Below are 15,359 nucleotides of genomic sequence, written 5' to 3' on the forward strand. Positions count from 1 at the left end.
TAACACAATGAAATCAACTAGAAAAATGAATTTGTCAACTTTAACTAACACATCTTCTATGATCCCCCTAGGATGTCTAATGGATCTATCAGCCAATTGTAATGCCACTCTAGTGGGTTGGGGTTCATTCAACCCCAATTTCTTGAAGATAGAATATGGCATTAAATTGATGCTAGCTCCCAGGTCACATAAAGCTTTTTCAATTTTTAAACTGCCAATGGTACAAGGAATAGTGAAACTCCCTGGATCTTTGAGTTTCTGAGGCAGCTTGTTCAGAAGGATAGCAGAACATTCCTCATTTAATGCAACTGTAGCCACATCTCCCAGTTTCCTTTTGTTTCTCAATAATTCCTTCAAAAACCTTGCATAGTGTGGCATCTGAGCTAAAGCATCAGCAAAAGGAATATTAATATGTAAACTTTTAAATATTTTAAGAAACTTACCAAATTCCTTCTCCAATTTTTGTTGCTTCAGCCTGTTAGGGAATGGAACTTGTGGTTGTTGGTGCATCCCTTGTTGTGCTTCTGGTTGTTCCGTCTTCTGTTGTCTGGTCCCAAGGCTTGTTTCTGCCTTGGGTTCAGCCCAATTCTTTTTTTCTACCTCAGGCAACTCTTTTCCACTTCTTAAGGTAATAGCTTGCACCTGCTCTCGTGGATTCACTTCAGTGTTGCTTGGAAGAGTTCTCGGCAGTCTGGAAGAGATTAATTGTGCCAATTGCCCCACTTGGTTTTCCAGGTTTTTGATTGAGGCTTCCTGGTTCTGGAACCTAGTTTCTGCACCTGCTATAAATTTTGTCATCAGTTCCTCCAAATTGGATTTTGGTTCAGGCTGATGATAAGTCTGGTGGAACGGCTTGGAAATATGCTGATTTGGCCAGGACTGGTTTGAATGTCCCCTCCATCCTGGATGAAAAGTATGGTGACTCTGGTAATCCGGCTGTCTTGACGAATTGCTGACATAGTCAACTTGTTCAGTAGATGGTCTGAACTGATTGCCAACTTGGCAGTCTGTACTGATGTGGCCTCCCCCACACAATTCACAATTAAGAGGCTGCACATGCATGGCAGCTATCTGCATTTCATCTATTTTCTTACTGAGTGCTCCTATTTGTGCAGCTAGTGCTGTATAAGTGTCAACATTATGCAAGCCTTGCTGCTTCCTAGTTTGAGTTCTTTCCGAATGCCATTGATAGTTGTTGGCTGCCATTTCCTCAATAAGTGCATGGGCAACCTCAGGAGTTTTATTATTTATGGATCCTCCGGCTGCAGCATCTAATATGGTCTTATTTGAGTCAGTAAGACCATTATAGAAAGTCTGCACTTGCAGCCAAATGGGGAGGCCATGGTGAGGAACTCTCCTTAACAGCTCCTTGTAACGTTCCCATGACTCATATAAAGATTCCCCCTCTTGCTGGAAAAAAGTAGTGATGTCATTCCTCATTTTAGCAGTTTTAGAAGGGGGAAAATATTTAGAGAGAAAACGGCTGGCCATTTCGTCCCATGTGGCTATAGATCCTGCCGGTAATGAGTTCAACCAAGCTTTGGCTTTATCCTTCAAAGAAAATGGGAATAACCTCAGCCGGATGGCATCATCACTTACCCCATTGTGTTTGAAAGTGTCACAGATTTCCAAGAAGTTAGCAATATGGGCATTCGGATCCTCATGGGCCATACCACAAAACTGAACCGTATTTTGTATCATTTGGATTATGGTCGGTTTAATTTCGAAGTTATTGGCAGCAATAGTTGGCCTGATAATGCTGGAGACAGTCCCGGTGAGGGTGGGCTTGGCATAATCCATCATAGTTCTTTGTTCAGCCATTTCTTGTGCTTCTTGTCTGACTTGCCTAGCAGCTCTCAAACGGACACGGAGAGTCCGTTCAATCTCCGGGTCGTAAAGGATCTCTTCCAGTTCAGGTCTGCTTGTCATAAACTGTTAAAGTCAAAGCAATAAAAATGCCAATATTCACAAAAGAAAATAAATAACTAATCCTATCACACTGAAAATGTAAAATGAATTATTGGAATACAAAAACCTACATCCTATCATGAATAAATGAAGCCGATTATACTAAAAGCAGATTTAAACCAATCATCTTATTCAAGGTTCCTTTATCTACATCCATCGATTGCAACATCTGAATTCAGACCCAATTTAGTTGAGTTCAGATCTACAAGTCTTTGGTATTGTTAGTCTAGAGAAATTAACAAATAATAATTCAGATCTGAGCTGTATATCTCATACACACTCATTGGTATACACTACAATATACATCCATTAAGGTTGGAATCAAATCTGTGATGCTTTAGGGCTGAAATCAGATCTGATCTGAAAAATAATTTAAAAGGATCTGAAATAAACTAAAACCAGTCCTGAGTTAGGCTTGGGTTAAAGATTTTAAACTCTACAATTGAAGCTCAAACCTGTATAGCTGATGCATATCAAACACTTGCTAAGACCTGAAAATTGGGTCTGCAATGTTTGGTATTGCAAGCTATTCGGTCCATACAACTTTTGTAGAAATCTGAAATCAGGTCTGCTAACTGTTGCACTATAGCAGCCCTACTACAAATCTGAATGCTAATAGAAATACTTGGAAAGTGCTAATTTTTCTTAAATATCTGAGGCATAACAATTATTCAATCCAAACATACACCTCCTTAGCTAATGTAGCTCGGTTACAAGTGGATAAAGCAAATGTTCAAGTCACCCAAAAATCCAAAATGTGCTCTGTATCAGTTCAGTCTTCAACTATAGTTCAGATCTGTATCAGTTCAGATCTGATTTTTCTTTTTCATTCTTTGCTATCCAATTACCTTTGGGGTATGTCGGATTTATCATAGGGTGAATTGGGGTGATGATGGCACCCAATTCACCTTAAACTTGTATCAGTTCAGGTCTGAGTTCATCTGAACTCAGATCTGAACTGAGCAGTTCTACAATAGCAGAATTCAGGTCTGAACTCAACTCTGAGTTCGGATCTGAATTCTCAATTGCCTTACCTTCAGTTATTGCTACCAAATTGTTTTTGGGGAATAGCAGAAGTGCCCTAGGGTAAATTGGGGTGGTGATGACACCCAATTCCCCTCAAAATTGCATCAGTTCAGGTCTGAGTTCAGAGAAACTCTGATCTGAAATGTTGCAGATCTGCAATAGCAGAATTCAGATCTGAACTCAAATCTGAATTCTGATCTGAATTCTCAATTGCTCCTTTTGTTGTTCAAAAGATCTCCCCTTTTTTTTTTCATTATATATATATATTTTTTTTCTTTTTGTAATGGAAAAAGAAATAAAAGTCTGAAACACAAGCAACTCTTTTCGGCTGAGTGTTGCAGATCTGAAATCTGCTGATCTGAGTGCCGAATGCAACTCAGATCTGCAACACTCATGTTTTTGTGAATTTTTTTTTCTTTTTTTTTTCTTTTTGAAGGGAACAACACCAAGATTGAATAGAAATCAAATATGCCTTTATTAAAATGAAACTGAAACTAGAAAAAGAAAGTAATCTACTTAAGAAAGAAGAGACATAACTACAGTAGTACAGCAGTTGCATTCAAAGCTAAAATGTAAAGTTAAGCAAATTAAACCAACTATGAATGCAATGCTGAATGATACCAGATTAAGAATGCTCAATGTTTTCTAATATTGCTTCTATAAATCCCCGGCAACGGCGCCAAAAACTTGATGTGTGGCTCATTGTGACACTAGCAAGTGCACTAGCCGTTCAAGTAATAAAGTAGTGAGTGAAGTATCGTTCCCACGAGGATTTAGGAAACAATTACCAATACTAAATTGAGCACTTCTTATCTGATCAACAAATAAATCAAAACTCTAATGAAAGCTAAGAAATCCTAAATTAAAATCTATCTAAATCATTGGCCCAATTGCCTTCAAATCAGGTTAGAAGAGTAAGCAGTAAATGTCAATCTCAGAATTCAGCAATCTATCAATTTGGATCATTCGAATAAATCATGATTGAGCCTTGGTTTGGTGAAACCTCAAGGTCATGAACAGCCTTTCTCAAGCGCATGTTCGTCATATGCATGAATGACGGTTCTTCTATCTCTAGCAAGAATCTAATCCCCATACATGCATTTCTTCAAACACTTCTAAGGCATCAATTCAAATCTGAATTGATCACCAACTGAATTGTGCAAATTATCTCTAACCTTGCACTCAATTCAGTTCTTGAATAGTAGATCTGAATTCCTAGAGTCTCTCTCAAGCACTCTAGGAATTCCAAGCTTTAGATCCATTCGGCCAATCTGAAAATTGCAGATCTGAATTATCTTTCAAGCAATTCAGATATGAGTTTTGAAGGTTAGTTGGCCGAATTAATCTACAATAACACCCTTACTCAAGAAACTTCAAATACAATTCATGACCAATTGAATGAATAAAAAAGAATTAGATTGCTGAACTGAAATTTTACAAGCTGAAATACATCAAGGAAGAATGGAAACAAGGAGAAAGAAGAAAGAAAATATAACAAAGAAACTGAATTCAAATCAAAAGAGAATGAAACTACAAATGATTTATTACAAAAGATCTTTGAATCACAAACCCTCAATTCGAACTCACCTTCTTCTTCTAGCTTGCTTGTCTTGAACTTCCTTCAGCCCTTCTTCTTCTTCTTCCTTGTGCCTAGCCTTCTTCTCTTCTCTTCTCTCAAGGTGGCCGAACCTCTAAGAGTGGGAGAGCCTTCCTCTCAAGCAATTGAACACCTCTCACCCCTCCTAGAGGCCTCCTTATATAGTTTTTCAAGGGGGCTCTTGCCCCTTCTTGAAGTCTCTAGAATTGGGTGTATTACACCCCTCATGAACCTTCTAGAGTGCTCCCTCCTTCTCTTCAAGAAACATCTAGGAGTTGCCGCCCCTAGCTCCCTTTGGGCTGCTATTTGGGCTACAACTTAGCTTGCTTTTGAGCTCATGTGGGCTACACTCTAGGCTGTTATTTGGGCTAAAAATGGGCTGGGCCGAAATTTCCTTCTTGCTAGGCTTCTTCCCTTGGGTTTTCCAAAGAGTTAGCTTGCACTACTTGGGCCGAATGAAACTCCCTTGCTCTCATGGCTGGGCCAGGCTGAATTTGATAAATTTTGGGCTTTCTTTTCTTGCTTTTGCCTTCTTTTTGTTGATTTGGCTCCCCCTAAAATCTTTCTTGCAATCAAGCTAAAATAGGGCAAAATCTAATTAAACCAGTATAAAATTTCATGCAAAAACCTCATAAAATATAGATAAATTTTAGGTTCATCACCAGTTTAAGGGTATTATATAGAAATATACCAAGAGAACATGAATTAAATATGCACTTTTATTCATTTACAATAAACTCATAAAGTACATCATTCTGGTTGAAGCTAAGGGCATACAAAACTGTCTAACAAAATCATTTATTAAACAATTTGAAAATTGAGTTTTGACGACCATGTCGTCTACATAACACTCAACCTTGTTTCCAATCAATGGCTCAAAGATTCAATTTACAAGTCTTTGGAAGGTCACCCCGGCATTTTTTAGTCCAAAGGTCTTGACCTTGTAATAGTACAAGCCTAGTTCAGCTATGAATGTCGTTTTTCCTCCTTTGCAGGGTCCATCTTGATCTGGTTGTATCCTGAGTACGCATCTTGAAAACTCAGCAACTTGTGCCCTAAGGTCGCATCCATTAGATGGTCAATCATAGGGAGTGGGAAACAATCCTTCAGGCAAGCCCGATTCAGGTCGGTATAATCGACGCACATGCGCCATTTACCATTGGCCTTTTTTACCAGAACGGGGTTAACTACCTAGCTTGGGTAATGGACCTCCCTGATGAAATCAGCTAGGAGGAGCTTTCCGACCTCCTTGTCGACTATCCTTCAATGCTCTGGGGCGAGGTTGCGTTTCTTCTGTCTAACGGGCCTAACTATAGGATCAATATTTAACTTATGAGTTATTATTTTTGCATCTATACTGGGCATCTTTGCTGCGGACCATGCGGATATATCTAAATTCTTAATTAAAAAACTTACCAGCTAGGAACGAAGAGGTTCCTCGACCGATGCACTGATCTAGAGAGTCCTAGCTCGATCTTTTGTTGAAACAGGTATATGAATTGTCTCTTCTGTCAGTGTAGCTCGCTCCTCGGTGTACTCCGTAGGTTGCTCTAGCTCGAGACCATCCGTTACCTTGGCTTTCCCTTTGAGGGTGGTGACGTAGAATTTGCGGGACTCGAGCTGGTCGCCTCGCGCTACCCCTACTACGAAATCTGTGGGGAACTTGATAGCCAAATAGTTGGTGGACACCATTGCACGAAGTGCGTGGGTGAAGGGCTGACCAACAATGGCATTGTATGGGGAGGGAGTCACAACCACTAGGAAAGTGTGCTCGAATCTAGCGATGCTAGGCCACATGCCGACCTCCACAGGTATTGAAATTCACCCTAGGGACCTGACTTCTTCTCCACTGAAGCCTACCAAAGGATCACTTATGGGCTTGATGTCACTTTCCTGGAGCTGGAGCTTGTTGAAGGCGTCCTTAAACAAGATGTCAGCCGAGCTCCCTGAATCCACTAAGATGCGCTTGACTTCAAAATCGTTGATTCTCATCTTTATGACTAGCACGTCATCACAGGGGTATTGAATCCCGTGCACATTGTATTCTGTGAAGAATATGGTATCTTTGAGCCTTGGTCGCTTCAGAGGATTATGTTCTTCTCATTCTAGTTTGTGAACCGAGGTCTTCCCCGCTGTCGAGGTGTAGCTTGCGACGATAGACCCGCCAGTAATCATATGGATTACCCCACGGATTGGTCTCTCTTCAGGCAACTGTCTCTGCGACTGCTCACTCTATCTGTTACTAGACTCAGGAGCATCTCTCCTTTGCTCCCCCTACCGATCTGTCTGATTTTTATTATCTTTTTGTACAAAATTTTTCAAGTATCCACGATGAATGAGTTTTTCAATCTCGTCGCGAAGATTTCTACAATTTTCGATACTGTGACAATGATCTCTATGAAAATGACAATATACATTTTTATTTCTTGTGTTAGGATCTCCCCTCAACTGGGGTGGCCACTTCACATAAGAGGCATCCTTGATCGCCATGAGAATCTCTCCCCGCTTCGCATTGAGGGGTGTGTAGTTCGACCTTTCAACTGGAGGAGTTCGGGAACACTGATCTGACTTGTTCCCTCCCCTGGTTGGTATAAGTGATGTAGGACCACGTGCTAGTACTATTGGAATTGCTGGACCTATTGCATTTGGACTTGATTAGTCCGCACGTAGTGTACCAAGTCATCAAGCTGATTTTGCCCCACTGCAGGGGGAATCATAGAGGGTTCAGCAAAGGTTGCACCCACCATAGGAGGGAGTGGGGCATTCATTGGTGCTTTGACCCGAGGCACGTTTAGTGTTGGAATCCCATCTACATATAGAGGCACAGTGAACTGTCAAATACACACGGCTGGGACCTGAGGTTGCCCCCTGGAGACGTTCATTTCAGCATTCTGTCTGGCGTTACTGGAGGATGTCGTGGATGCTTTTCGAGGAAAAAGGCTTCTTGTATCGTTTCCCATAGACAATGCCAAATGACGTAGCGCAATCCGGCTGCTACCAGTTGGAGGTGATCTGGCTTTCAGTAGACAACAAACTCAGTTGATCTACAGAAAGCGAATCAGAGGACCTGGGGTTGCTTACCCGACGAGGTCGCTCCGATGCTTAAGTTAGTACTTGGTTGCAAGCTGATAATTGCTTAGAATGCAAGAGGGCTAGAGAGCAGAGATTACGCGTACCTTTCACCCCCGAGGGGTGGAGCCTTTATATAGTGGAGCCTTCCCAGGTTTTGCGGAGCAGTTCCGGGATCCTTGTTACGATGAGGTCTGTTTCCGCGTTAATTGGGGATAACGCTGCCAACTGATAAGATTCATCACTTCCGCCCGAATCAGAAGGGGGGGAGATAATGCTAGCTATTACGAGGCATGATCCCGTGAGGCGTGGAATCTGGTGGCGAGATCTTCGGGGTTACCATGTAGTGGTTAGTCAGTATTACCCAAGCTAGTGCCCTTTGGATTCGACCTGGTACGAATGCTGAGGTGCCTTGGGATCGAGGTGGTCCTGATGTGATCGTGCACCGAGGTGAACTCATCCCGAGGTGGACTTGCCCCGAGGTGGTTCGGTTATTCCAGATCGATTCATTGTAGACTTGGTGTGTCGGACTGAGTTGTCATCCTACTAGTTAGGTTGTGTCCACATGTTCCCCTATTACTAAGTCAGGCCAAATCACCCTTCATCAATATACGTTACTAAAAATTGTTCAAAAAAATTTCAAAATTTGATTAAGTTTATTTTCAATACTTAAATTAATTTCCTAAAAATTAAATATTTATTTAATAATTTTCAGCAGATTGTTTAATTGTGATATTTTATTGCAATACTTAAATTATTATTAAATATTCAGAAAATTAATTTCCTAAATATTTAATTAACTCTAATCATTCATTTCTTGAAAATTAATATTTAATTAATTATTTTCAGAAAATTGTTTAATTTTCATATTTTATTGCAATACTTAATTTTCAGATATTTATTTGATTATTTTCAGAAAAATGTTTAATGTGATTTTTTATTGCATATCTGTTCTCTCTCTCTCTCTCTCTCTCTCTCTCTCTCTCTACATAGCATTTGTCTTCCATGTGTTCATAATTGATTTTAATGTACCGATATGACTTGCATACGTTGGTATTCATTTTGTTGTGATTTCATACAAAATTTGTGATCATTATTCACGTTACCAAAAATTGTTCAAAAAAATTTCAAAATTTGATTAAATTTATTTTCAATAAACTGTCATAAATAGAAATTTAAAAAAAATGAGATTACCAATATTTCCAAAAATAATATGATAATTTGTAGAAGTCAATAGAAAAATATAAAAAATTTATCAATATATAGCAATAATTTAAGAAATTGTCATAAATTAGTATAAAATAAGATAAATTAACCGATAACATAATAAAATACTTATTAGTATTATTAGAAAATATGATAATTTCCATAACAATTTACCAATATTAAAAAAAATATGATAATTACCAAAAATGAATTAATAACATTTCCAACAAATATTATAAATTACCAAAATCAACAAAAATAATTATCAATAAGTAAATTACCATTATTATCAGAAATTTTGATAAATTATCAAAAGTTATCATAGATTATTATTACCAGAAATGAATAATTTATCAAGGATTACCATAAATTGTTATAGATTATTATTAAAGATGAACAAAACTTAACTAAGAAGATAACCAAATATGGGTTACCAATATTTCAAAAAGAAATTATAATTCCTATGAATTAATATAAACAATAAAAAATTATCAAAGTTAAAAAAAAAAGTCATATCCAAAGGTTAGCAATATTATTTCCAATAATTATGATAAATTACTATAGATCAACGTAGATATTTTTTTATAATCTTAAAAAATTATAGTAATTAACAAAAATTACTAAACATAGCAAAAAACTTATAAAAAATTACCATTAATTGTCGTATATTAGTAGTGATGAACAAAAATTAACCAATAAAACAACCAATATTTACAAAAATAATTTGATAAATTTCTATAATTTCTCATGAAACTATAGAATAACTTTAAAATATTTGTTAAAAAGACCAAAGTAATATTTGTATACTCTTATATTTACAAAATTATAGTTAATATTCAGTCAATAAATTTACCATTTTCTATATTTGAAGGGGATGATATTGAAGTCAAAATGTACGGTGCAAAAATTGAATCATTTTGGAATGAATTAAGTGGGGGTATAGTATATTGCATTTCAAGGTTAATGGTTGATTGTGTTGATTCCATTTATATTTTAATAGGTACTGGTATAAAATTGCAATTCACTAAAATTACAAAAATTATATATCATGTTGACAATTGCAAAAAGGTTTTTATAGGTATATTTCAGTGTATTCTTTTAAATATATTAAAAAATGTCTTTTTTCTAACGTTTGTATCCAATATAGATGTTTTGGAGTAATCATTTATATGGGTGATACTTCCCTGGTGTATCCAAATAAAAAAAAAGGAAATTCTTTTATTAGATCAACAATACGTTTATTTAATATGTATTTGTATAGTGTTTAATATTTATTTATTTAAACATTTTTTAATTGTGATGAAATGTATTGTTGATGGCAAATTGATTCCAATGAGGTTCACTTTATGGGACAAATTTGTAAATGTTGTTCATTTTTGTGCTAAAGAAATAAAAGAAGAATTTACAATTGTCATTGGAAATTGTGTAAAAGTAACCCATTATAAAGGTAACATTAATTTTATTTTTCCTTAATAATATAACCTCTCTTCTAACATGTTAAATGTAATAACAGGATACACAATTTCTACTATGAAGAATACAAGTTTGTCTTTCAACTCCTTCACAATAAAGGAGGAATTGCTTGGTCATGGTATATAATGATTGATAATTACTACTTTAAATAAATTAGCAAATATTTTTTCTCAATGACTAAAAATTAATGTATATAAGATTTTTACTTCACAGGTTTGATGACAATGAAGAGGTGACTAAGATAATTCAACATTACTATAAAGTATGGAGAATTTAAAGTGCATTTTTTTGTTTATGGACAATGTATTATTAAATCATATTATTTTAGTATAATATTTACATTGCTCTTTTCTTATAGATTATAGATCATATTGTTGTATGTTCCACTGATGTGGGGTTTTGAAAGTTGCACTTATAATATCTTTGCCACTTGGCCAAGTGGCAAATGAAATAAAAAAGAGTGAAATTGTCAAATAGTAAATAAACCTTTGGATTCACATTTTTAGGATCTTAATCTACACAAATCCAACTATACCAACTTAAGGCTTAAGTTGCACTTCTGGCCATGAATAAACAATATAATCTGAAATATTCTTGGAACTCCTCAATAATAGATCTGTTCATGAAATTAAAGAGAGTATTCTACTTGAGGAGGGGAGGGGCATAGAAGATCAGCAAAGCACAAAGTCCTTAGAAGATTAACTATCACATCTACATCTGTTGTATAATTGATGATTCTTATCTCATGTCTGTTGTATTTCCAACACATGAAACTAATGTTAACTGTACCATGTCCACACTCGACAACTGGTGAACAGCAAATCCATGTGATAGAGAGTGGTTATTTTCATTTTAGCTAGACCTGTCAATTGGGTTGGGTGGGTTGGATTAGAGTTGCTGCTTTCAGGTTGGGTTGTCAAATGCTAGACCCTAATCCTAATGTTTGGGTTAGGATTCGGGTCATCCCAAAAAATAACTAAAATTTAAAAAAATAAAGAGAAAATACATAAAAATGATAAAATTAAAGGATTTAACTTTAAAATTTCAAAAATAAAATGAAAAAATTTGAACATTTAACAACTCAAAGAATAAAAATTAAAGAATGAAAACTCTATCAATGCATAAATAGTCCTAATTAGACTATGACCCAACCCAACCCAGTTTTTCCAACTTGAGTTGGGTCGGGTCATTCTCAAATTTAAGTAGCTAAATCTGAGACCCTAACCCTGTTTTTTGGGTTGAATTGGGTCAATTTTTTGCCACGTCTAATTTTAACTCATCAATATAGCTACACAATGAGAATAGTCCATCTCTTTCCCTTAACCCCCAAACCGTCGTAGCAACAGAATTCGATCCACAACTCTGTCCACTCCGACGAATCAGAGATCCTACCAACCGAGCTTGACAAAATATGGGGTGAGACCCAGTTAAATATATTTTACCTTATATTGAAATAAAAGATCCAACAGAAAGGCTTTCAATGCGTTACATTTGCGGGGGTTCAATGCATTTAGATAAATATAATGGGTTCAAATCATTCTGATAGATATTGGTTGTTATTTATGAATCTGCTTGCGTATCTAAAGTGTGCATCAATTCTCGATTTCACCCTGCCGGGATTGTTGACGAGGGGTAATTTGCGAAGGTCAATAATCTCGTACAAACAGAGTAATCTGATTTATAACTTCAAGGGTCCCGTCTTTAAAAGTGCGACCTCCTTTTGTCTCCTAAGAAGGCTATTACGACACACAGATTTTGGGTGGTTGTATTCTCACCGTGTTGTGTCATTCAATCTCTCAGCTACCTTTCTGTTCTCTCATAGAGAGGTGGGTGGCCTCAACAACATTCACCAACTTTCAGGAGCGAGGTGGAGAGAAATTTGATTGAACAATAAAATTGAAATTAGAAAGGGAAGATGAATTAGGTAAGGGTCCAGAATAGGTTTTTATTATTTAATATATGACAGGTGTCAATTGGACTGGATTTGGATTTAGTCCAACCCGATCGTCAAATGTGAATTCATTACAAATGAATCAGGTCCAATTTAATCCAATGAATTTTTTGGACCATTTTGAATTGGTCCAATTCAATGATTAGATCGTTCAATCTATTCAAATTCGTTTTAATTTAGATTAGTTTTAACTCAAACCCGATCCATTAACACTTATATTCTTATCTCATATCAATGGACCAGATATTAAATTAATCCAACCCAATCCAATTTAAATTTATCACGAACAGACCATGTCCAATCCAATCTAATAAATATTTTAAACTGGATTGGTCCAATCCAATATGTCTTATCGGTCCGTCCAATCCATCCAAATTGATTTTGGACTGGACCCATAGACACCCTTACCCCCTCACAGAAAAAATCTGTCTGGCTTGAAGCTTAAACAAGCACGAGCCCATTTATACCTTGTGCTGAAATTAATTAAGGCGACAAGAAATTAAACACTATACCAGTTAGTCAATCTGGTTCTGATACCATCTCCCAGGAGCATGGATCTGCTGTTTGAAACTTCAGCACCGAAACAGGTGCATTAGCCACAAATTAGACCCATGATTAGGTGCCTGTGTAAAGCAAGATTTGCAAAGAGTAAAAGCTCGAATGATTTGAATTTATATTCTGATTTATTTCGGTTCCATCTTTTACCTTATTTTGTTTATTTACAGAACATAATCATCACCATCCAGGCATTGTTGGCCGACCAAAAATTGCGTTTTTACTTATTTAGTTTGCACTTTTATATGCCTATGTACTACTAGTGAAACAAAATGGAACTGCAAACAATCAGAGCCTCAGTTACAGTGATTTCAGGGTGACAAATCAAAGATATTGCATCAGTTCATCAATATTGGTTCCTTTGAAGGACGCAGGAGTCAAAATCATCAAGTCATCTATGAGATGGTTCCTTTGAGCTAGGTTACAATTAATATCCAAAACAACTGAAAAGGTAGTAGAGAAGCCAACTATAAGAATCAGTCCCCCATCACGAAGAGGAAACACCAACATGGAATTCTCTCAAAACCTTTCAAGAAGCACATAGACGACGTAAACACCAGAAGAAGGGTTGAGTACCCTAAATGGGTAAAAGACCCAAGGAAGGCCTGAAGACAGGAGCTTGGACTCCTGTAGAAGACAAACTTCTTGCTGATTACATTAAAATCCATGGTGAAGGAAGATGGAATAACATTCCTGAGAAAGCAGGTAAAGTTCAAAAGGTGGTGTACATAGAAAATCACGTCTTGATCAAGTCGGTGCGATTTCATTTGGGTTAATCTGTTTGTTATTCCAAAACAAGTCACCTCTTGAATGATTCACAATTTCAGGTCTCAATAGAAGTGGAAAGAGTTGCAGACTTCGCTGGTTGAATTATCTGAGACCAGACATCAAGAGGGGGAACATCACCAATGAAGAAGAAGAACACATCATCAGGCTCCACAAGCTCTTGGGAAACAGGTATTCCTTCTTGTTCCTCATCTTCCCTTTATTTTCTTCTTACACATAAACTAAGGTTGTGTTTGGTACACTAATTTAATGTTTCTAAAAACGCCTCTTGCACATGCATTTTTAAAGTATGCCTGTTTCAACTCAAATAATATTTGTATGCCAATTTGTATTGATCAACAGAAAACGCTTCATGTAGAAACAGCAATGGTACCAAAAGTTTTGATATACTTTTTGTGTACGTAGATGGTCCCTTATTGCAGGGAGGCTTCCGGGGCGAACAGACAATGAGAGCAAGAACTATTGGAACACCAAATTAGGAAGGAAGGTGCTAAACCACCCGAATGCAGCTTCAAACCATAAGCAATCTAAAGATAAAAAGAACAAGAAAATGAAAATGAAGAAGAAGATGAAGCATGTTGAGTGCAACAAGGTTTTCCTTAGTCCACCACAAAATGAAGCCGAAGCTCTGGTACCAACTGGGGTTGGTGATGACTTTGCAACTCCCTACAGAGCAATTGAATCACAATCCTACGACGAGTTGTCCTTGTTCGTTCCAGAAGAAGATGAATTGATGGGTTTTGTGATGGATCTCAATGATACGGAGCTTTGTGGATCTGATCAGCTTCTCAGTTCAGAACTCTCCCTGTTCTGTGATTTCGACAATGAAATAGTGGGAGAGGGCACCGAAGACTTGTCTCCATCTTCTGTTCAACCTTTATTCTACCCTCCACCAGCAGAGGAAATGCAAATGCTGAAGGATTAGACTTAAGTTGTTACTATTTCCTGGTGTCTTAATGGAGTTGAGGGTTTTTAAATTTTAATTAATCGTTGGTAGCCAAACTACGCTCGACTGCCCGTTGCAGGTATTCATGTATGGTGAACATTTTTTAACTATTATTAATATTGTTGTTATGTTTGTGTGTATCCAATCCCTTTTATGTATTCAATTCCTAATATTTCAGATCATACAGGCAGACCCATTGTTAGTTTGTTTAGGTTAAGAACCTACATGAGAATGATGATGTCATGCCTTTTTTTGGACACTTTAATAATCCCAGTTTGCCCATGAATTACAATATTAGAGTGTGTCGATTGACCAAAATATCTCTAAAAGTTTCTTTTACATATTTTGGGGATAAACGAGGCAATTTTCATATGTTAAAAGAGACCTTTTAGTGGTATTTTGGTGAATAAACACTGATTCAAGGGTATTTTGGGAATTTTAATATTTAAAAGCATGGCATCATCATTCTCTGTTTAGGTTAGTTTTTAATGTCAAATTAATTGAAGGAGTTGTATGGATATGATTTTGCTTGTTTTGGAAGGATGTGGATTATACTGCTATAGATATAACAAAGCCCACCACTTAGGCTGCATTTGGAAACGATGCAAATATGTAGACTATCAAATGGTCCATATAAATTATAAAATAGGGTTAATTTTACATTGACAAATTTATCTTATTATCAAAGAGACTTTTAGCTGTAATGGATGCATATGCCAATTCCAATAAAGTATATGTTTTTTTTTTTATAAAAAATCCACTTTGATGAATCAATTTTTGGT

At 36.6% G+C, this 15,359-nt stretch overlaps 1 protein-coding gene and 1 non-coding gene across 2 annotated transcripts; both read left to right on the plus strand.

Annotated features, from left to right (window-relative positions):
* The first annotated feature begins 1,336 nt into the window (after positions 1-1,336).
* On the plus strand, positions 1,337-1,443 carry LOC148874699 (small nucleolar RNA R71). Its single transcript, XR_016106087.1, has one exon. It is a non-coding gene; the product is annotated as a small nucleolar RNA R71 (small nucleolar RNA).
* An 11,337-nt stretch (positions 1,444-12,780) lies between these two features.
* LOC148874700 (transcription factor MYB1-like) lies at positions 12,781-14,705 on the plus strand. Its single transcript, XM_088942301.1, has 3 exons — positions 12,781-13,550; positions 13,673-13,802; positions 14,037-14,705. Exons 1-3 carry the CDS (start codon positions 13,427-13,429, stop codon positions 14,554-14,556), a joined length of 774 nt encoding a protein of 257 aa, XP_088798427.1. The 5' UTR covers positions 12,781-13,426; the 3' UTR covers positions 14,557-14,705.
* The last annotated feature ends 654 nt before the right edge of the window (positions 14,706-15,359 follow it).

This window comes from Nelumbo lutea, chromosome 1 (assembly GCF_056320005.1).
Source record: "Nelumbo lutea isolate HS-2025 chromosome 1, American lotus-T2T, whole genome shotgun sequence".
Taxonomy (NCBI): Eukaryota; Viridiplantae; Streptophyta; class Magnoliopsida; order Proteales; family Nelumbonaceae; genus Nelumbo; species Nelumbo lutea.

Excerpts from the sequence above, each read along its gene's own strand:
- LOC148874700 (XM_088942301.1), top strand. The coding sequence starts at position 13,427 with ATGGGTAAAAGACCCAAGGAAGGCCTGAAGACAGGAGCTTGGACTCCT. Across the intron at positions 13,551-13,672 it reads TAACATTCCTGAGAAAGCAG|GTCTCAATAGAAGTGGAAAG; the intron begins GTAAAGTTCAAA and ends TCACAATTTCAG. Across the intron at positions 13,803-14,036 it reads CACAAGCTCTTGGGAAACAG|ATGGTCCCTTATTGCAGGGA; the intron begins GTATTCCTTCTT and ends TTGTGTACGTAG.